The sequence below is a fragment of the Numida meleagris genome, chromosome 6, assembly GCF_002078875.1.
Source record: "Numida meleagris isolate 19003 breed g44 Domestic line chromosome 6, NumMel1.0, whole genome shotgun sequence".
Classification (NCBI taxonomy): domain Eukaryota; kingdom Metazoa; phylum Chordata; class Aves; order Galliformes; family Numididae; genus Numida; species Numida meleagris.
Genome location: NC_034414.1, coordinates 1,475,545 through 1,494,853, shown reverse-complemented (window position 1 = coordinate 1,494,853; position 19,309 = coordinate 1,475,545). Strand labels below are relative to the sequence as shown.

At 61.6% G+C, this 19,309-nt stretch overlaps 4 protein-coding genes across 7 annotated transcripts; 2 read left to right on the top strand and 2 right to left on the bottom strand.

Moving 5' to 3' along the window:
• Nucleotides 107–6,411, top strand: VWCE (von Willebrand factor C and EGF domains). Its single transcript, XM_021401089.1, is given in 19 exon segments — nt 107–1,562; nt 1,902–1,996; nt 2,065–2,154; nt 2,254–2,382; nt 2,474–2,590; nt 2,662–2,778; nt 2,868–2,996; nt 3,067–3,347; nt 3,431–3,524; nt 3,588–3,670; nt 3,852–3,999; nt 4,002–4,328; nt 4,487–4,572; nt 4,864–4,960; nt 5,033–5,115; nt 5,193–5,283; nt 5,488–5,570; nt 5,643–5,721; nt 5,829–6,411. Coding segments are annotated over 19 exon segments (2,577 nt in total). The 5' UTR covers nt 107–1,452; the 3' UTR covers nt 6,167–6,411.
• Nucleotides 6,529–8,609, bottom strand: LOC110400846 (pepsin A-like). Its single transcript, XM_021401134.1, has 9 exons — nt 8,554–8,609; nt 8,333–8,477; nt 8,118–8,235; nt 7,922–8,040; nt 7,640–7,839; nt 7,325–7,441; nt 7,096–7,240; nt 6,927–7,019; nt 6,529–6,850 (listed from the first exon to the last, which is right to left on the bottom strand). The coding sequence occupies exons 1-9, from the start codon at nt 8,607–8,609 to the stop codon at nt 6,698–6,700; spliced, it is 1,146 nt and encodes a 381-aa protein (XP_021256809.1). The 3' UTR covers nt 6,529–6,697.
• LOC110400840 (pepsin A) lies at nt 9,216–15,214 on the bottom strand. Of its 4 annotated transcripts, none has more exons than XM_021401122.1 (10): nt 15,040–15,214; nt 11,297–14,381; nt 10,978–11,134; nt 10,772–10,889; nt 10,534–10,652; nt 10,230–10,429; nt 9,992–10,108; nt 9,783–9,921; nt 9,587–9,679; nt 9,216–9,471 (listed from the first exon to the last, which is right to left on the bottom strand). In XM_021401122.1, the coding sequence occupies exons 2-10, from the start codon at nt 11,350–11,352 to the stop codon at nt 9,322–9,324; spliced, it is 1,149 nt and encodes a 382-aa protein (XP_021256797.1). In that variant the 5' UTR covers nt 11,353–14,381; nt 15,040–15,214; the 3' UTR covers nt 9,216–9,321. The 4 variants fall into 4 exon arrangements, with proteins under 4 accessions (XP_021256797.1, XP_021256798.1, XP_021256799.1 ...); XM_021401123.1 differs by lacking the exon at nt 15,040–15,214 and having other exon boundaries at nt 11,297–13,455; nt 13,989–14,690; XM_021401124.1 differs by lacking the exon at nt 15,040–15,214 and having other exon boundaries at nt 11,297–13,455; nt 14,246–14,690.
• Nucleotides 15,312–19,093, top strand: VPS37C (VPS37C, ESCRT-I subunit). Its single transcript, XM_021401129.1, has 5 exons — nt 15,312–15,542; nt 15,964–16,077; nt 16,156–16,327; nt 17,189–17,271; nt 17,489–19,093. The coding sequence occupies exons 2-5, from the start codon at nt 15,985–15,987 to the stop codon at nt 18,206–18,208; spliced, it is 1,068 nt and encodes a 355-aa protein (XP_021256804.1). The 5' UTR covers nt 15,312–15,542; nt 15,964–15,984; the 3' UTR covers nt 18,209–19,093.

The following is a 19,309-nucleotide window of genomic DNA, read 5'->3' as shown; positions in this document are numbered from 1 at the left end:
CCACTAAGCGGCACGGGACGCGTGGGATTCCTGCCTTCCCTCGTGCACCCCCAGGGGCAGGGAGCGGATCGTGCCCTTCCAGCATCGTGCCCTTCCAGCTCCCGCCTCTCAAATCAGGCTCTGTCCAGGCTGGGATCCTGGCCCGAATTCTCTGCGTGTAAAACGTAGATTAATCATTATCCTGCTGGCCTCCGTTCGGCTCTGAGCTGCCCTGCTGCTGCCCCGATGGCTGAGCTCTTGCCAAAATGCACGTGAGGGGGCTGGCGAGTCCCCAGCTGCCCTCTTCCCCTTGGGAACCCACGGGGTTAACGGAGCTCCCCCGGCTCCCATCCCACCCTTAGGATGCTCTGGGCCACCAGAAGAGGGGAGCAGGGCGCAGGGCTCCGAGACGGCTCCTTTCCCATCCCTGTGCGACTCAGCTTTTTGCTCCGAAAGCTGCACGTGCTTCTGAACACCTCGGCCCCACGCTAGCCCAAGTTTTTCCCTACGTTCTTCCTTTCCTGCAGCGGCGGCGGAGAGGTGGGCAGCATCCCGAGGGTGTTTCCAGCAGCCCCGAGCTGCCTGGCGAGCCCTAGGTGCGGGAGGAATCGGATCCACCCGGAGCAGGGAGCAGCCTTTGGGATGGGGGAAGCGAACCGTGACCTTCAGCAGGCACCTTTCCTTTGCTGGAGGGCCCTTCTCCCTAAAAGCCAACCCGGGCTGGCAGGTGCCACGCTCTGAGCTTCCCCGGCGGCGTGGATTTGGCGACGCCGCGGGGTGATGCTGCAGGCGAAGCTTGGGGCTGCAAGCAGAGGGTCTCCTCCGCGCTCTGCTGCAGGGATTGCCCTTTGCTCCGTGCCATCAATCATTTACCTGCCCTTGACCTTCGCTTCGGCCCCCGGCCTGGCGCGGGGAGGTTCGCGCTGGAGGGGTTTCGGCCCCCACGGAGCCCCTCGCCGCGCCCTTCCCCGCTGCACTTTGGCTCCTCTATCTGCTGCGTGCTCCTCTTTGGTGGGTCCCCGTGCAGGGCTGGGAAGGCAGCCCAGTGCCGCCAGGAGGAGGAGGAGGAGGAGGAGGAGGAGGAGGAGGGGTGGGGAGAGGCCAGCCCGGAGCTTTGCCAGATGTGGGAAAGGAGAAAGCAGGGGGGACGTCGAGCTCCGTTCTCCCCGCTTCGAAAGAGCGGGGACCCCCTCCCTCGGGGAGGAGGAGGAGAAGGTCGGCGGCGTTGAGGCCGAAGGGCGGCGAGGGCGCGAGGTTCGGCCCGAGCATCCCCACGCGCGTTCCCCCGCGCCGGGGCAGAGGAGAATCGGGGCCCCCCGGCGCGCCCCGCTCTGCCTCCCTCCACCCCCCGCATTGTTCCCGGCCCGGCGGGCGGGAGGAGGAGCAGGGCCAAGGGCCAGCATGCGGTAGGCGCCCCGTGCCGCGAGGCAGGCAGGAAGGCAGCGCTGGGAGCGTGCCGCCGGAGCCGCTGGCATGTTGGTCGTGCTGCTCGTCCGGGTTGCCTGTGTGTCCCTGCTCCTCCTGGGCGGGCAGGGCAGGGTGTACTCCGGGAGGAAGAAGCCGGCCAGCTTTGCCGTGGAGAGGTAGCCGGGACCCCCCCTTTTTTCCTTCCCCCTTCTCCCAGCCGCACCTGGGGATGGCGGATTGCCGTGCCGTGCCGTGCCCACGTGCTCCCCGGCCACCCGGCCACCGTCACCCTCGTGGACTCCCGCTCCCCACGTCTCCATCCTGGGCAGGGATGCGTCTCCGCTGCCCCTCTGTCCCACCGCATCCCTCTCCTCACATCCGTCCTGCAGCGCATTCAGCGCGCCCGCTCCCTCGTGCCCCCAACCCCCCCCCCTATACCCCGTCCCCATCATCTCCCCCACCGAGTCCGTGGGGCTCGGCACGGGCTGACCTCATCCTTCGCCCCCTGCTCCCAGGCGCCACGTGGGGCCCCACATCTGCTTCTCGGCTTTCGGCAGCGGATGTTGCCCCGGCTGGATGCTGGCTCCGGGCAGCGGGCAGTGCATCCTGCGTGAGTACGGGCACCGGGGCCGGCACCAGGTGGGGGTCCCCGCGCCCTCACGTTCCCGCGCCCCGCAGCGCTCTGCTCCTTCGGCTGCGGCAGCGGCTTCTGCATTGCGCCCAACCTCTGCTCCTGCCCCGACGGAGAGCGGGGCGTCACCTGCCCAGGTAGGGCCACCATCCCCTCCGCGTGCCACGGGGCCGGGGACACGCGGGTGTGTTCCGGGCTGCCCCTGGTGCCCCGCAGAGCCACTCTTTGCCTTCCAGAGCCGCTGGGGAACTGCGGGGAGTACGGCTGCGACCTCTCCTGTAACCACGGCGGGTGCCAGGAGGTGGCCCGCGTCTGTCCCCTCGGCTTCTCCATGGTGGAGACGGACACCGGCGTCCGCTGCAATGGTCAGCTGGGGGTAGCGCGGCGTGGCGGGGGGCGGGGAGGGGGGATTCCCAGTGTTCCCCAGCCCCCAGCTCCGTCCCCTTTCGCCCACAGACATCAACGAGTGCCTGAGTGCCGCCTGCGAGGGGCCGTGCGTCAACACCGAGGGTGGCTTCGTCTGCGAGTGCGGCCCCGGCATGCAGCTCGCCGCCAACCGCCACAGCTGCCAGGGTGCGCGGGGCCGGGGGGCTGGTGGGGGGCTGCTGAGCCGGGGTGCTGAGCCTCAGCCTCTGCCCCCCCAGATACGGACGAGTGCCTGGCCACGCCGTGCCAGCACCGCTGCAAGAACAGCGTGGGCAGCTACCGCTGCTCCTGCCGGCCCGGCTACCACCTCCACGGGAACCGGCACTCCTGCGTGGGTGAGTGCCGCGTGCCGTGCACGGCGGGCGCACGGTGCCCGGCCGCGGGTGACGCCGCTGGGGACGCCGACGTGTTCCGCATCCCCCAGATGTCAACGAGTGCCGGCAGCCAGGCGAGCGCCGCGCCTGCCAGCACGCCTGCCACAACACACCGGGCAGCTTCCTCTGCTCCTGCCGGCCCGGCTACCGGCTCAGCAGGGACAGGGTGTCCTGCGAAGGTAACCGGCTGCTCCTCCACCTGGGAACCCCCAAAGTCCCCGGGCTGACGCCTTTCTCCTTCCCTGCCAGGCTTCCCCAAGGCCATCCTGGCGCCCTCGCCCATCCTGCAGTCCCTGCAGCACCCCCCTACGCTCGTCCTACTCCCTCCCGGAGCTGGGGGACCCCTCCTGCTCCCCTCCCCTCACCTCCCCGCCGCGGCACCGGGCACGTCTATTCCTCCCTCCCCTCACGATGCCATGGAGCCGCCCCCCGGGACTCCCACACCGGCCCCTCGCTGCTGGCACCGCGGGGCTCCCCAGGAGCCGGGCGCTCGCTGGACGGAGCCGGGGTGCCAGAGCTGCAGCTGCCAGGTGAGCGCTCCACGTACCCGTGCCCACACATCCCCGTATCCCCACGTCCCCGTGCCGTGCCTGAGCCATGCCCACCCCAGCAGGGAGGCCAAGTGCTCTGCGAGGCCATCACCTGCCTCGTACCGTGCTCCCACCCTCTGCCCGCCCCAGCTGGGGGCTGCTGCCCCAGCTGCACAGGTGAGCCCCGGCCCCCCCCATTCCCGTGCCCCACTGCCGCCCCCTCTGACTCCCGGCTCGCAGGCTGCCTGAGCAATGGCGTGGCCCACGCCGAGGGAGAAGTCTTCACCCCGTCAGATGGGAACTGCACCATCTGCGTGTGCCTGGTGAGTGGCGTGCAGTGGGACGGGGCTGGGGACAGTCCCCCGGTCCCTGTCCCGGGTGCTCACAGCATCGCTGGGACGCACCGGGCTATGGGATCCGTGCCACCTCCGAACGATGCACCGCCACGTGCCGGGGCTGATGCCCTTCGTTCACCCCATGACCGCCCCACGTTCCTCCCTGCAGGCCGGCAATATCTCCTGCATCTCCCCTGAGTGCCCCCCAGGCTCCTGCCCCAGCGCCTCACCTCCCAACTGCTGCACCTGCCAGCCAGGTGGGGTCCTACCCGAGGAGATCGAGTGGCTGCGGGTGGCTGTGCCTCACGCATGGGGTTCTGGGGGGGCTCAGCTCCCCATCTCAGCCCTCGCTGCCTCCTTCCTGCCCAGCAAAGTGCAGCTTCCGTGGCCGGACCTACGCGCACGGAGCCCGCTTCAGCTTGGATGGGGACGAGTGCACCACCTGTGTCTGCCGGGTGGGTCCAGGGCGCTGCTCGTGGTCCCGCAGGTGGCACAGAGCTGCTGGGTGATGCGCCCTTCTCCCCACAGGGCGGAGAGGTGGAGTGCTCCTTCGCCCCATGCCCAGCGCTGGATTGTCCCCAGCACCAGCAGCAGCTGCGTCCCGGGCAGTGCTGCTTCAGCTGCAAGGACCCCCCGCGCCCCTCGGGTGAGCTGGGGTGTGGGGCAGCGGGTAGGGGGCAGGGGTTTGGGGATGCATTGGCACGGGGTTCAGGTGGTGTTTGGGGAGCGCGTGTACCCACACGTGGCAAAGAGAGTGAGGGGCTGAGGTGCCCCTGTCCCCAGCCATGTCCATGTCCCCTCCAGGCTGCTTTGTGGATGACAACGGGGTGGAGTTTCCCATCGGACAGATCTGGTCTCCGGGTGATCCCTGTGAGTTATGCATCTGCCAGGTGAATGAGAACCTACTCTGCTTCACTCCTCCTACCCGTCCCCGTCCCCATCCCTGTCCCATCCCCGTCCTCATCCCCCGTCCTCATGCCTGGCCCCGCATCTCTGGGATCGGGCTCAGGGCAGGACGGGGAGTTTCAGAGCTGGGATTCTCTCCAGCTGCCTCCTGCCTTGGCCACGTCTTGGCCTCTGCCTTTCCATCATCCCCTCCATATTGGGTTTAAACCCCTCTGCTTTGGGTTCAAACCCCTGGGTATGGGCCCAAGGTCTCTGTCACTTGCTCCCCCTCGCAGGCCGACGGCTCGGTGAGCTGCAAGCGGACGGATTGCGTGGAGACATGCCCCTACCCCATCCACATCCCCGGGCAGTGCTGCCCCGACTGCTCGGCAGGTGATGGGGACAGCAGGGGACAGGGTGACAACACGGGGCTCTGGGCACTGCAACCCCACTCTCCTCCCATAGGATGTACCTACATGGGGCGGATCTTCTACAACAACGAGACCTTCCCGTCGCTCCTGGACCCCTGCCTCAGCTGCATCTGCCTGGTGAGGGCTGTGGGGTTTGGGGTGGGGGCATTTGGCTGCCCCTGACCCACTGATGCCCAGCTCTCACTTCTTCCCAGCTGGGCTCGGTGGCCTGCTCGCCCGTGGACTGTGCCATCTTCTGCACCTACCCCTTCCACCCTGAGGGCGAGTGCTGCCCCGTCTGTAAAGGTGAAAGCCAGGGGCGTGGGGACTTGGGGACACGGGGACGTGGGGACACAGGGACATGAGGACAGAGAGACGTGGGGACACGAGAACACGGGGATGTGAGTACCCAGGGGTGCGGGGATGCAGGGACACAGGGGACATAGGGACTTGAGGACATGGGGACACGGGGATGCGTCCCCACCCCTGCTCTGAGCACTCTCCCCCTAGACTGCAACTACGAGGGCAGGAAAGTGGTGAACGGGCAAAGCTTCAGCCCCGAGGGCCGGCCCTGCACCCGCTGCACCTGCCAGGTGAGCTCATGCCTCCTTCCTCCTTGAGCTCCTCATCTTCCTCTTCATCATCCTCTTCCTCCTGTGCCGCAGCTTGGGGAGGTGAGCTGTGAGGAGAGGCCGTGTCCCCGTTCCTGCACCGAGCCCGCCGCCTGCTGCCCCCCTTGCCAAGGTACCACCCCCATGTGTGGGTGCCCCAATGTGGCTTTGGTCCCCAGTGTGGGACGCAGGAATTCTAGGGGGAAATGAAGCTAACCACGGGCATCTCTCTCTCTGCAGCAGATGGCCAGCTGCAGAGCAGTGACGCGTCCCCATCTCTGTCCCCATCCCCAACCCCAGAGCCATCCTCCTCATCTCCATCCCCATCTCCATCCCCATCCTTGTCCCCATCGCCATCCCACAAGGGCACACCCCAGTCCCCCCGCCACCGCCTGGCCCAGGTCCTGCTCCACACCACCCCCCTCAGCACCTCTCTGGGGGGGGAGCCCCCTCCCAACACCCCGAGCCCCCCATCGGGCTGCCCTGGCAAGGCCACAGGACCCCCAGCCCTCAGCAGCAGCCCCAGCTCGAGGCAGGATGCTCAGGGACAGCCCGGGGACGTGGACACGGACACATAGAACCACCCACACCTGGAGGAGGAGGAGGAGGAAGGCTGCCGGATTAGAGGGCCTGGCTGGCCAGGCACGGCTGGAGATGGGGCGCTGAGGTGCGCAGTTGGACGCACCGAGCAACCAGGGCTGGTGACACATCCTTGGGCAGCGGGCACAGGGTACCCCGGCCCCTCACGCCCCATGGTGCCAGAGGCTGTGGGGCTGGGGCGCCAGTGCTGTTCCACCGCCCAATAAAGTTACCCCAGTATTTACGCTCCAGGCTCCTCCTTGTGCCCACCCAACCCAGCCCCACTCGGGTTTGGGGACACGAGGAACCGTGCAGGTCTTGGGGATATTATTACTCTCTACGACTAACTCCCTCAAAGGAGGTAATCAGGATCCATGGAGGTGTGGCACTGAGGGACGTGGTCGGTGGGCACGGCGGGGGTGGGTCAGCAGTTCAACTGGACGGTCCTAAAGGTCTTCTCCAACCTTGACGGTTCCAACCTTGATGGTTCCAACCTTGATGGTTCCATGACTCTCTGAGCGTGGCATGCCCTAGGCGGCGGGCGCCAGCCCCACCATGCTGTTGGCCCGGTGGAAGACGCTGTAGTAGCGACGCAGGAAGATGCTCCCGAGGACCCAGAGCTCATCAGCAGCCGTGGGCAGGGCGTAGGCTTCAAAGCCGCTCGCGCAGGAGCCATCCTTCATCTGGAGGGGGTGGGAATGGGGACGTGGTCAGCGGTGGGCAGCCCACAGGCACGGTGTGCCAGGGCCGGGGGCTCACCTGGAGGATGTAGGCTTGGGGCGGCAGGGGGAACTGCGTGCCGGCGATGACGAAGACGATGTCGGGCAGGACGGAGCTGCATCTCACCGTGTGCTGCCGGGGAGGGGACAGCCCGGCCTCAGCCCCAGCTGGAAGCCGCCGCTGTCCTGTCCCTGCCCCCTGTGCTCACCAGACCGCTGGGGCCGCGCATGGCTCCCATCTCATCGTGGATGCGGCGGATGCTGAGGCCAGGGCCCGCCAGCATCGAGGTGCCGCTGTCCAGAATGGCCTGGCAGCCACGGGCGCAGGCGATGGGGAGGCCGTGCACGGTGATCCTGGGGGCACAGCTTGTCCCTCAGGCAGGTCGTCCTCCTGGTGACAAGTCCCCCCCCCCCGTCCATGCCGTGTCCCAGCACTACCTGTCCACCTTGATTTGCCAGTAGGTTTGAGAGGTCAGCGGGATCCAGCTCAGGTTCCCGGTGAAGTAGGAATCGTCGATGCCACCGAAGAGCACAAAGCTGCCGTTCCGCTCGTCACTGCCGGGGGGGAGGCAGCACGGGGTTCTCCATGGGGTGCCAGTGCCCTCCAGTCCTCATGGACCAGAATTCTGCTCCCAGATGGGAGATGTGCGTGTCTTGGGGTCACCCCGACGTGAAGCTTTCCCCGTGGCTAATGTTTGTACCCACAGCTCGGCTTTAGCCCCGAGTCCGCCGGAGTTTTTCCTATGTACTTACGGGGTGAGGTAGATGGAAAAGAGATCCTGAGCCACCAGGCCTTGGCTCATCATGCTGTCAAACAGCGGGGTAGCACCAGAGGAGGCGATGCGGGGGAAGGCCAGCCCCACGAAGCCATCGAAGGGCACGTGGACGAGGAAGGAGCCGGGCTCCCACTGGCTCAGCCCAACCATCTGGTTCCGCACCTGGATGCTCCCAACCTGACGGGGAGAGCGGGGAGGCTTGGGGTGCACCACATGCCCCCCCCTCCCCCTACTGGTTCTGTGCCCCCCGGGTGCTCACCGTGACGGTGTCGTAGCCCAGCACGCCGACCATGCTGCCGGTGCCATACCAGGTGGCCACGCTGGTGGTGGTGCCGCGGTAGGTGGAGGAACGCGCCGGGTCGAAGCGTCGGTGGGTGGCTGCAGGAACGGGGAGAGCTGAGCAGGGCAGGAGGGGTGCAGCCCCCCCTGGTGCCCCGGGGCCCAGTGACACTCACCGCAAGCCGGGCTGGAGCAGTACACCGAGGGCACCCACAGGTTGGCCGAGCCGGTGTCAAAGATGACGGAGAACTGCTGGGGCGGCGTGCCGATGGAGATGGTGCCCACGTAGCTCAGCTACCAACACAGGGCGTGTTGTGGGAGGGTTCTGCTTCCCACACTCCCCAGAATCCCCCCCAGTCACCGGTGACCCTGCCGAGCACCCCGCGCTCACATCCATGTAGTTTTCCAAGAGCTCCGTGGTGGTGGTGCGGCGATGCTTGGCTGCCGGGGAGGGGGCTTGCTGCAGCAGGAGCTCCCCCAGCACCCCGCCGTCCCGCAGCACTCGCTGCGGCGTTTTCCTCTGCTGCAAAGGGACCCTGTGGGAAAAGCTGCAGCTGAGCACAGGGCCGAGCACAAGGCTTGGGTCCCACCGTCACCACCAGTGTCCCCTACCTGGTCATCAGGGCATGGGTGGCTACTGCCAGCCCCATCAGCCACAGCCACCGCATGGCCCAGGGACGCAGCGCAGCGCTGCAAGGTGCCTGCCCTTAAATCATGGCACACAGAGGCGCTCCCGGATGAGGCGTGCCAGCACCCCGATAAGCCAGCCCTTTCACCTCTCTTGGTGGCACTTATTAGCCACCTGCTGCCTTGGCACCAGGCCCCTGGCACCTATCAGCTTCCTGCTGTCATGCCACTGCTCTCCTGCCACTTAACGGGCCGCCCGCTGCCTTGCTTGGAGGTGTGGGGTGTTCACACAGCTGGGTGAACCACAGGGCGCCAAGGGATGCAGTGGCACCAAGCAGCATCACCAGCACCACTCTTTGCATCCCCGGGACGAATCTTCTGGCTGTTCCTTCCATGCACAGGAAGACGTGTGTGGAGCGCTGGAGGCTGGGGTCGAGCCAGCTGGGAGTTGCCAAGGGCTCAGCGTTGGTGCTGCCAACAAGTGCCACCAAGCCGTGTGCCAGGAACAAACACAGCATGGGTGAGCCCTGCCAGCGCAGCAAGGGCTTGGCCCTGGGCCCCGGACACTTCTGGCCAGCAAGCATCATGGTAGGGGGAAAACAAATCCCACCATGGGGATGCTGCAGCCTGACGTGACCCCTCTCCCAGAGAAACTCAACACATGGATGCGTTTCCAAGGCTTTATTGTGCTCAGTGACAGCGGCAGTGGGGGGCAGGAGCGTGGGGGCTGGCGTAGCCAGGGGCTGAATGGGCTCAGAACAGGCGGGAGAAGCCCACCCTGTTGTTGCCCCTGTCAAAGATCACGTAGTACTCGCGGATGAAGATGTCGCCAAGGATCCATTGCTCACCCAACTCGGTGGGGGTGCCCATGTTCTCGAAGCCGAGGCTGCAGGTCCCTTCCTCCTGAGGGCAAGGATGGAGACCATCACCAGCTGCCCAGGACACCCAGAAGAGCCCATCCCTATCTCCATCCCCCATCCCTATCCTCGTCCCCATCGCCATCCCCAAGGGTGCTCACGTTCAGCACATAGGCGCTGGGTGACAGGGTGAAGGCATGGCCGTGGATGTGGAAGGTGACGTCAGGCAGTTGGCTGATGGCATCACAGCTGACCTGTGGGGGACATGGGGTCAGTGGCCCTCCTGGAACTGCATGTCCCATGGCAGGACCTTGGCCTTCAGGGAGGATCCTGAGTCCCCAGGACCTCCCGCCTCACCTCGCCATTGGAGCCGACACCCAGGTCACTGAGGACGCGATTGTAGGCACTTTCGGGCATGACTAGCAGCGAGGTGCCGGTGTCCACAATGGCCTGGCAGGTCAAGAAGCAGGCGATGTAATCGCTGCCAACGGTGACCCTGCAAGGAAACTCGAGGTGAGCTATAGAAAGTCACCACCCTCGCCCTGTCGCATCACCGCCAACAATACCTGTCCATGGTGATCTGCCAGTAGGTTTCAGCAGAGAGTGGGACCCACTGGATGCCATTGGTGGTGTAATCGGAGTCGATGCCGCCAAAGAGGACAAAGCTGCCTGATGCCCCATCCCTGTAGGAGCAGCCATTAGGTACAGTGGTCCAGTGGCCCAGGATCCCCACAGCACCGAGAGGACATGGTGCCGAAGCCTCTGTGGGACCCTCAAAGAAAGAACCTCCTCTGTGGGACCTACTTGCTCAGGTAGACAGAGAAGAGGTCCTGGGCCACCAGGTCCTGGTTCATCATGTTGTCAAAGACAGGGGTGGCCCCAGAGGAGGAGATGCTGGGGAAGGCCAGGCCCAGGATGCCATCAAAGTTGCAGTAGTAGAAGAACGAGCCGGGCTCAGTCTCAGACAGCCCAAAGATCTGATTTTGGACCTCAATGTTCGAGACCTGGTAGGAGAGATGGGGAGAGCAGAATGGGCTGGGTAGGGGCACACGGCATCCCCACGTCCCCAGGTCCCATGAGATGGGCAGCTGAAGCACTGCCGCCTTACGGTGACGGTGTCATAGCCCAGGATGCCACTCATGCTGCCGGTGCCATAGGCGATGTAGACGGTTTCGTTGGTGCTCACGTAGGTGGAGGACTCGGAGGGGTTGAAGCGATTGTGGTTGCCTGCAGGTATGAGAGAGGGATGGTCACAGCCCATCCCGCCCTTAGGCACCCAGGGCAAGGTGACAACAGGTGGCCAAAGGGGACATCATCCCCCAGCCCTCGGGGACAGGGGCACTCACTGCAGGCCGAGCTGGTGCAATACACGGAGGGCACCCACAGGTTGGAGGAGCCAGTGTCAAAGATGACGGTGAAGTCCTGTTGCGGGGTGCCGATGGAGATGGTGCCATAGTACGAAGTCTGTGGAAGGAGGTTAGGGGGACAGGAAGGTGATGAGAGAGGTGGCGAGGGGCTAGCAGCCCTCAGGTTGTGCCAGCCCCCTGCTCACATCCATGTAGTTCTGCATGGGCTCAAAGGAGGAAGAGGCAGCGAGGACAGGGTTGTATTTGGAGGCCGGGTTGTAGGGATGCTTCTTCAGGAAGTCCTCCAGCAAGCCATGCTCCTTCAGCTGCTGCCGCAGGGTCTTCCCCTTCCTCAACGGGACCCTACAGCGTGGGAGAGATCGGGCTCAGGGCAGGGACGGGGATCAGGGCAGGGAAGTTTTGGGGATGCCCATCCTGTGCCTTGGCCACAGCCATGGTTGCGGGGTGCAGGCCGTCCCCCATCCCCACTAAGACCCATCACACACCCACCACCACAGCTCTCACCTGTGGACATGGCATTGGGCCAGGGCCACCAAGCCGAGGAGCAGGAGCAGCTTCATCGTGGTTCTTGGTAGCAAGTTGCCAATGCCAGCGGTGAAGCGCCGAATGTGCTGGGTGCCCCAGTGGAGCTCCTTATATACAGCCCCATGGTTGTTTGGCCAGCAGCCCCGATAAGAAAGGCAAACGGTCAGGGGGGAGTTATCACAATGTCCGCAGAGGACACCAGGGGAATGTCAAGCTGATGGCTTGCCATCTCCTCCACCATGGCATGGGATGCTTAGGGAAGGCTCAGCCTGGGGGAAAAACACATCCCAGCATCCTGCAGTGCCACGGGGAGGCTGTGGGAGATGCGGGGCTGGTTGGGGACGTGGAGGATGAAACTGGGACCAATTAGGGGATAAAAGTGGGACCCACTTGGGATGCTGCTGGCCAGGACAACACAGAGGTCACCCACACGTGGTTGCGTCAGAGGTGCCCAGCTCCGGTTCGGGCATTGTGGTGCCACATGCATGAGCCGGCACGGTCACCTTGTCCTGTGCACAGGGCACTGGAGGAAAACAGAGGGAGCCTAAGGCAGCAAGCACCAGCCTCAGCCCCACTTCCTGCAAGTGGAGATGGGAAGATGGATGCTAACTGCACCAGAGAAAGGAAGGGAGAGCAGCCTGGTAGGGTCTTGCAGGTGATGGTAAGGGTAGAAGGGCTGAGATGCCCAATATCCACCACGCAGGGGACAACAGCCTGCCCGTATGGCAGTCTTCCTGCTGGGAACAGAGGAAGTTTTGAGCAAATGCTCTCATTGCATTTAAAAAACACAAATTGGGGAAATCCTCGTGATCAGGATATGTGTTGTGAAACTTTTATTCCGTAACTTGGTCTCTTTCAGCCTAACTACCATATGATTCTACCACCAGCAAGGGCAGACACGCAGATCCAGAGGCTGAGCGGTTCCGAGATTGGCCAAAAGCAGATCTTCCTCTTTCCCAGGGCTGCTGCTGGGACTTCCCCAAAACAAGCAGGCCTGCAGACATCAACAGCCACACTCACATCCATGATGCCCCCCAGGGGCTCTGTGGTGGCACCACTGGTGAAGGTCAAAGAAGGGCTCAGAGCCCACAGGCAACTCATTGGCAAGGAGCAGGGCCGGCCTGGTGGCCAACACGGGGGTGGGGGGGGGTGAGGCCCTGGGGCCGCTGCCTGTTTGCTCATACGTCAAGCTTCTGCATGTGCCTGGCAAGCCTGATAAGAAACGCAGGTTTTTCCACTGGGAGGCCTAAAGGAAGTTCTTGGAAAACAGTTTTTTTCCTCAAGGGCTAATGATTTCATAATCAGATCGCCTCCCGATGGGAAGCAGGCTGTGAAGGGGTAGGCCTGCCTTAAAACAGGATGGTCATTTTAATGAACAATGGAGAAGAGAAGGAAATAGAGCACGGGGACCCTCACTTCACAGTCACAGATTGACCAAGAGCTGGACAACGTCAGGGAGATGTGGCTGCTCTCAATGTGCCTTTCGGCAGCTACTGTATTCAAGCCAGGAAAGACACAACCAAGAAGCCTGCGCATCCTGAAGTGTCATCACAGCTGGGAAAGCAGAGTAAGAGGTGCCTTACTTTTGGACACAAAAGAAGGCAAGGTGACTTGGATTTGAGTGGCAAATAACTCTGGCTGGTCCCTGTGTGGCTTTGTCAGGAACACAACAGTCTCAAGGTGGGAGTCAGTCAGCCGGCCCTAGTGGCCAGGTGCACAAGAAGTCTCAATGGAAACTGTACAAGACTGGGCACCAACACTGATGCTGCACTGACCTATCACACGGCTCATCTCATGGGCCAAACAGGACTTGAAGTGAACATTCACACTTTGCATGGTGAGGAACTTCGCTGATGAAACTCAGGAAAAGCCCTATGAAACAGACCAGGTGCTAGGCAGACCTACCCTTGCTCTGTTGAGGGAAAGATATCCATTCCTAGAGCTCTATTTGCACCAGTTCAAAAGGCTCAGCCTGAAAAGAATCACCTTCCTAAGATATAGCTTACCTGGGTAAGAGCAGACGAAGGAAGCACACTTGTTTTCCTCTCCCTGTTCCATCTTTGCAAACCCTTCTGTACGGACAGACTGAGAGGATAGGATTCTGGTTCAATGCTCCCAAGGCGTCAAATTCCTAGAACCTGATGTAGCAAGGTTTGATTAATATCATTAAATTAAGAGAGATGTTGGCTCCCTCCTGGTCAGGACCTCTGGGTGGTGAGGCCAGCTCTTCGCATCTGCTGTGGGTGACCCAGGCAGTGACCAAGGCCACCAGCAGCCTCAGTCTGTGGCTGAACCACATGGTGTGTGAAGACCTAGGGTTACATGAGAGCAGGTACAGGAAAGGAGCTGGTTGGGCTGCAGCTGGCTTGTGAACCACATCTGTGACGTGGTGCTGAGAAAGTTGAGTGACTGTTAGGCTCAAAGGGACATGAAACCAAAACCACAAGTGAATGTGGCCAGACAAAAAAAAAAAAACAAAGATGAAACGTGACATAGAATCAGGGCTGTTGAGCTGAATTCTGTACAAGATTTAACACCGCACTGATTGTGTTGCTTTGCTCCAGTTTTGTACTGCCACCTCCCACTTCAGGGCCCAAGGAGCTGTGAACAACACCAGATCCACTCATCAAACCCTCCCTCAATGGTATCATCCACATACAATATTTCTTACCCCATACTCAGCCCTTACAGTTCAACAAATGGTGAGCTGGATGTGCTCCAGCCTTTCCACATCCCTGAAGGCTGTTCCTCACGCTATCGATCCTCCTTGAAAATATCAATCTCCCTTTGGAATATCATGCCCCTTTCTTGCAATAACATCAGGTTCTGCCCAGGTTATCATCCCTGCTATGCACCGACCGGACCACTGGGTACTGAATCCGATTCACATGACTCGTGTTTGTCATACAGAAGCCAACAGGTCCTCACGTGGCACATAGGAACCAGAGGTGCCTTTCTGGAGCCATGTGCTTGGATGGCAGCACCTCTGCAGTATTGCCACGACCTTGCTGCTGTCCCCTTCACGTTCCACTCTTCCTCTTGGCTAGCAGCACAGAGCTTTAAACTATAAGATGAAAGATTTATGTCAGTTATCAGGAGGAAATTGTGTACTCAGAGAGTGGTGAGGCCCTAGCAGAGGGGAGCTGTGGATGCCCCATCCCTAGAGGGGCTTGCTCAAGGTCAGGCTAGATGGGGCTCTGGGCAGCTGACCTGGTGAGTGGCAACCAGCCCACAACAGGGATTGGGGCTGAGGAGGCTTTGGGGTCCCTTCCAACCCAATTGTTCCATGGCACTGTGAGCTTCAAGGACCCTTCCAACCCAACCATTCCGTGGTTCTACGATCTTCAAGGACCCTTCCAACCCAAGCATTCTGTGGTTCTATGATCTTCAAAGACCCTTCCAACCCAAGCATTCTGTGGTTCTANCCAACCCAAGCATTCTGTGGTTCTATGATCTTCAAAGACCCTTCCAACCCAAGCATTCTGTGGTTCTACGATCTTCAAGGACCCTTCCAACCCAACCATCCCGTGGTTCTATGGTTCCATGCAACGTGGAGGGCAGCATACTGCAGAGCATGAGCAGATGGCAGCTGTGTTTGCCTTTGCCACTTGCTGTGTTTTTTATGCAAAGAAGGCCATAGCATGGGTAATCAGGAGGGACTTGCTTTTCTTTCACTTCTTCTAGGGATTACTGGGATTACAGCCAGCAGCACTCTGAGCCACCTGAGACAGCAGACGCCAGAACACTGAGAGCAGCAGCTGCTGCTCAGCGTGAGGTGCTTTACACAGCACAAAGGAGCTCCCTGTATGGATCCCCCGCACTGGGGCCGTGACAATCCAGGCTCCGCTTCAGCTCCAGCCGCAAACCCAGCTCAGCTCCCGAGGCCGCACGGAGCCCAGGCCACAAGATGGCGGCGGCGCCACGCACCCCCTCGCCACGAGGGGGCGCCTCACCTCGCAGCGCGCAGCGGCCGCGCTCACTTCCGGTGTCGCGCCGGAAGCCGGTGACAGCGCGGCCCGGCGGCCCGAAGCCGGGCGGAGCGAGGCCGGGCCTTGCGCCCGCCGTTGCTTGCGGCCTTCCCGTGCCGCCTTGGGCAGCCTCGCGTTGGCGGAGGGGGCTCCGCGCTGAGCCCCGAGCGGGGACGGAGCTGGGGGGAAGCGGGCCGAAGGGAGGAGAGCCTTGACAGAAGCGCCTGACACAAGCAAGCGGGCCTTCCGGGTGCTCTGTGAGTAAGAGGAACGCCGTTTGCCGATGAAAGAATGGTTATAAACAGCGTTTTCCTTCTTGCTCTGCTCTTGGCCTTACTGATTCTTCCTCGAGTTCAGTTTCGAGTGGTTCACTGAAGCAGTTTCTATGCCCTTCATCGGATCGTTGCTTGATTCCGGTGGGCTTTTGTCTTCGTTTGACTCTGGGGAGGTTCAGGTTGGATGTGAGGAAAGATTTCTTCTCAAAAAGAGCGCTGAGGCAGCGGCACAGGCTGCCTGGGGTGTGGTGGGCTCACTGTCCCCGGGCACGTTCAGGAACCATGGAGATATGACACCGACAGGGCTCAGTGGGCGTGGTGGGGGCGGGCTGCGCTTGGACGAGATGATCTCAGTCGTCTCTTCCAGCCTTCCTGGTTCTCTGAAGCCCTTTCCCCATCCTAGGAGCCTGTGGCTGCACTGAGCATGGACACCCTGAAGAACCGTACCGTGGAGGAGCTGCAGGCCCTGCAGGAGGATGCTGCGGAGATCGAGCGCTTGGCCCTGGAGTCCAGGGAGGTGAGCAGCAGCAATGTGAGGCAGCCAGGTGAGGGCTGGGCGCGTGGCACCGTGCTGACCGTGGGCTCTGCTCCTCAGGTGCAGGAGCTGCAGCTGGAGAGGGAGATGGCGCTCGCTGCCAACCGCAGCCTTGCCGAGCAGAACCTGAAATTCCAGGTCCCGCTGGAGACAGGACGCTCTGAGCTCTCCAGCAAGTACGAGGAGCTGCAAAAGCTTGCTGAACACTGTAAGGAGCAGAAGGCAAAGCTGGGTGAGCGACTCCAGTCTCACTTCCTTTCTTATAATTGCAGAACCACACACTGGTTGGGTTGGAAGGGACCTTAAAGCTCAGTGCGTGCCATGGGCAGGTTGTCCCCCACCACATTGAGCTGCCCAGGACCCCATCCAGCCTGGCCTTAGGCACTTCTAGGGATGAGAGGCTGTAGCAATCAAAAGGACCAACACTATGGAAAAGGCATTACAAAAGAGGCAGAAGGACCAGGACAATAGCAAGGTGCTACAAATGAAGGGAAGCAGATGGCTCACCTGTATCAGAAGATTCTGGGCTCACAGCACAAAGTTTCCACCAAGGAGGGACCTCCAGAAAGAGATCCTTCCTCACTCACAGTCAGCCCTTAAATGAGGCCTAAGAGGGGTGGAACCTGGCTTCCCATCACCCAGGTGAATTGCCTTCACCTGTGCTCCCAGGGCTGACAGGGTCTTTCCTCCAGGTGCTCAATCAGTGGTTCAGGTCCTGACTCAGAAGTTCCCATACAGGGGCATGCACAATTTCCTTGAGCAGCCTGTGCCAGGGCCTCACTGCCTGTGTAAAAGATCTTTCTCCCGTGTTTATAAGCTCCCTTTAAGTACTGATCAGGTGTGGCAGTGGTTAAGGCTGTTTCCTTGTCAGATCTTTTCCTTGCATCAACATTTTCCAAGGCAGGAAGGCACTCTTGGAAAAGCACATGGGGCACAGAAATGTGACAGTGAGGAAGAGAGCTCCTTCTGCTTTAGGTTTTCCTTGTGTCACAGTGCAAAGCTGTGGAACAGGTCATGATCTCTGTTAGACAGGGCAGCGTGCTGGTGTTTTTACCCTGTTCTGTGTTTATTTCTCTGCTGCTCGTTTCCCCAGAGAAATTTTCAGCCGCAATGCATCCTCAGATGTTGCTGGATCTCCTGCAGGTGGAAAGCCAAAAAATTGAAGAGGAGTCTGAGGTGAGACTAGTTTTCAGAGTCTTGCAGTTAATGCTCCCAAACCTAATCCCTTAAATCGAGGGTTGTCTTTTTGTGCCTTGACGTTGTTGCTCCATAAAAGATTGGATTGCTCTTTCTTTGCTTGTATGCGGTGCGGCGGTCTTCTGAGAGAGACATCAACCCCCAAGTGGATCCGGGGAGGCAACGCTGAGGGATGTTGTGCTGTCTTCTCTTCCAGAAAATGGCTGAGAAGTTCCTGGAGGGTGAGGTAGCCCTGGAGACCTTCCTCGAGCAGTTCTCGGTGATGAGGAAGTTGTCCCACTTGCGCCGGGTCAAGGTGGAAAAGCTGCAGGAGGTGCTGCGGAAGTCGCGAGCGCCACAGGAGCCTGTCAGGGACTCACAGCAGCAGCAGCCTCCTTGTGCACCCGTGGACCCACCGCAGCCACTGCCCGTCCCATCAGGGTCTCCTTCCTTGCCGCTGCCCTATAGCCCGGCCCCAGCCATGCCGCTCGGCCCCACGGCGCACGGAGCTCTCCCACCCGCTCCTTTTGCCGGCGCCCCGCTCCCCTCGGGCCACGTTGCTGCCTCTCAGCCCAGCACCCAGCCTGCCTTTCCCTACCAGCCTCCTCCAGGTGCCCCCTACCCACCCTTGCAGGCTGCCGACTCCGCACCAGGCTACCCCAAGGCTCCCCCGGGCGCCTCGCCTGCACCAGCCTACTCCTGGTCTCCATCCCGGGGCCCTCCGCATGCCCCCTCCTTTCCCTCCACTCCGCCACCCAGACCTGGCTACCCACCCTACACGCCCCCCGGGGCCGGGCGGCCTCAGTGTCCCTACCCCACACAGCCTCCCCTCCCCAGTTTCCCCATCCCCCCTCAGCCTCCCTATCCACCAGGGCCGCCCTATGGGTACCACCCCCCACCTGGGAACTCCCCGCGCCCCGCTTGGCCTGGCAACTAAACCAGACAGCGTCCTCTGCTGCTCCCTCCTCTTGTGGACTGAGGAAGAGGAGTGAGCCCAGAGCGTGGCTCTGCACCAGAGCGTTGCATAGGGTGAGAGATGCAGTAGCAGCCACACCTCTTTAGGATCATTTTGGAGTGGTTGCTGGCTGGCTGAAGCAGCTGCTTCCCAACGGGATCGTCCAAGCTCTGCTATAACACCCAGGCAGCCAGCTGGGCACTGATAGGGCCTGACCCCTCTGTGTGCGAGCAGGCAGTCCTCTGGGACCTCCTGTTTATAACACACGTAGCATAGGAACTCCCAGCTTCTTCACAGGTATCCCGAAGGCACAGTGGGAATCACAGTATTTCGGCCGCAGGGCGTTTGCTGCCTGCAAGGGGCCTTCCTGAAATAAGAGGTGGAAGCAGCTGGGCTCACAGGTGCGTGGCAGCGGGGAGAAGCCACCAGCGCGCCCCAAAAGAGAAGCGCATCCCAACGCTGCCCCTTTCAGGTGGCAAAACCCTTCCCCACGCTGCCTGGGGGTGCTCGGTGTGCTTGTACACTAAGCAACGCTGGCGCTGCCCCGTGGGGTGTGCCCAGGTCGCAGGGGGAAGTCAGTGGTGCACGCTCAGCCGCTCCCCTGTGGTGCCCAGGGGTGGATTTGGGATTCCCCTTCTCAGGAAACACTAGCTGATGGGAAACCAGGGCTGCCAGCGGAAACGGCGTCTGCCTTGCTCAGCACTTTTTCCCCACCAACCCCGCTTCTCTGTCTGTAAGTTATTTATAAGGGAAGTTTACTAATGGACTAGAACAAGAGGAATGCTTTGGGGGTGGGGGTGGGGGGGGTCAATGGAAGCAGTCCGACGTCGTGGTTAATGACAGTAATAAAACTTGACGAATCACACAGACGTGGAGTCCCAGCGGTGGTTGCTCTATTGATCTTCCCGTGCCATCTTGGCGGCCTCGTGCCGGCTTCCTCCCCGCTCTGTCAATGCAAGCTTTTCCCCCTTCCTGCGGGCCTGTCTTCTCCTAGCGCATCCTTCCTGCTCTCTGGCTCTCGTTCTCCCCCCTGGGGGCTTGCTGCTGCCTGTCTGCACCATTCCTTGCTCCCCCCCCCCCCCC